The sequence below is a fragment of the Morone saxatilis genome, unplaced genomic scaffold, assembly GCF_004916995.1.
Source record: "Morone saxatilis isolate NCDOM2014 unplaced genomic scaffold, NCSU_SB_2.0 Contig7, whole genome shotgun sequence".
Lineage (NCBI taxonomy): Eukaryota > Metazoa > Chordata > Actinopteri > Moronidae > Morone > Morone saxatilis.
In genome coordinates this window covers 15,793,213-15,794,959 of record NW_023340246.1, presented here as the reverse complement: position 1 = coordinate 15,794,959, position 1,747 = coordinate 15,793,213, and the positions used below count along the sequence as shown (strand labels likewise).

Genomic DNA, 1,747 nt, shown 5'->3' with positions numbered 1-1,747 from the left:
TTTTCAGTCTGAAGGCCATGAAGGAAGGTATGCTGCAAGTCCAACTTCTTGTTCCCTCAATCAATGCTGATGCCACCGTCACAGCTAATATGAAACGTGATGAAGAGTTGGAACTGGAGCTCAAGAGTGAAATCAAGTTCTTGGAAGCTACTTCTGAGCAGAAAATCTCAATGAAATATGGTAATATAAGTTTCCAGTTACTATTCATTTTTTTGACTTCTTAGACGCCTAGACTGGGTCATAACTGGTTGGTCCAGATCATCTAGTCCCAATAGATAGAAAGCATTTAGTAAAAAACTATTTGAACCAAAACCTAGTCTGAGCATTAAAGAAATGTTTTCTAATGCGTCAGCATTCTTTTCAACATTTTCTTTACAGATACCAACAAGATTGAGGTTGAAATCAAGTCAGATGTGGACTCGGAGATCTTGGACATTCTTCCATACACTGACGAGATTAAAAAGTATAGTAATGATGTTCTTGACATGCGGGTAGGGGAGACTGACATGACGATCCGTCAAACTTTTAAGGCATTTGTGGAGGTAAGAATCTCTGATTTCACAGTTATTTAAAATGACAGATCTTTGATTTGAAATGTATAAAACATACATTCCTTATTCCACAGGCAACAAACAACCACATTGAAAGCTATGCTGCTGACATCCCTTACATTCAGAGCTTCAGAGTGCCTGATATTCCTGAGGTTTCACTGCCAGAGAAACTGTTCTTGAATACGTAAGTCTGAAATAAATAAATAGATAAAACATTTAATTTTTGAAACATTATTAATTGTTTTGTTTGTTTGTTTGTTTGTTTGTTTATAACAGTGAGGCAAAGGCTGTCTACCACTTCAACAATGAGCGCTTCACCATCGCTATCCCTCTCCCTCTTGGAGGAAAGTCAACAGAAGAGCTTAACTTCCCACCAGCTTTGACCACACCTCGCATGTCTCTACCCCAGTTTGGACTGGAGATTGTCTCCATGGAGATTCCCATCCCAGAGCTTGTTGTACCTGAGAGCCTTACTCTGTCTATTCCTCTTTTTGGCAAAGCTGAGCTTTCATCTCTAATAAGAAGTAACCTATACAACATGGAGGCCTCAATGGCTGCTGGCAAAGATGTGGTGGAGACACCAAGCTACTCAGCTAAGTTTGATGTGAAAGGAACCTCCCCACTTGACATCCTCTCAATAAAGATTGAAGGTATTATATAAAATATCATTCATTAATTTAGAATTTGTTACATTGTTATCCTTAACTCACAGTTAAATGGTTAGTTGTTTGTTCTTGGTAGAACAGTTATCAGTTACAGGTTTTGAATTCCACTGATAGAATGACAATGTGACTAATGTTCAGCTAAAATGTTACATTGTTCTCTGATGATTTTTAATTGATTGTGTATATTTGTCAAAAAGCAATGCAAATATCAGTTATCAATCTTCTTTTCTCCTTTGTGTTTTATTTAGGCTCTGGAATGTTGGCCACCACAGATTCCATCAAGGCCCAGTTGAAAAGCTCTTTCGCACACAAATTCATTGAAGCCAGTATTACTATTGTTGAGGATGCAACAGTCACAGACAAAATCAATTTGAGATCAAGCAGCAAGATTGAAGCCACAAGCCCATTTGGTCTCAATATTGCTCTAGAGCACACTGGTATGTCTGGAATCAACAGTGAAGAAATCTCTGCTGATAGCAACTTTGAGGGAATGTTCAAGGCTGGACCCATGTATGGCAAGACCATTTCGAC

The 1,747-nt window shown here is 38.4% G+C and overlaps 1 protein-coding gene across 1 annotated transcript in view; it reads left to right on the top strand.

Moving 5' to 3' along the window:
- Positions 1–1,747, top strand: part of apobb.1 (apolipoprotein Bb, tandem duplicate 1) — a gene marked incomplete at its 3' end in the record, with an annotated part of 29,018 nt that overhangs the window by 23,784 nt on the left and 3,487 nt on the right. The window contains exons 17-21 of the mRNA XM_035679156.1: positions 4–180; positions 379–542; positions 626–735; positions 828–1,201; positions 1,465–1,742. Of these exons, the coding sequence (XP_035535049.1) occupies positions 4–180; positions 379–542; positions 626–735; positions 828–1,201; positions 1,465–1,742 (1,103 nt within the window). The remainder of the gene's footprint in view (positions 1–3; positions 181–378; positions 543–625; positions 736–827; positions 1,202–1,464; positions 1,743–1,747) is intronic.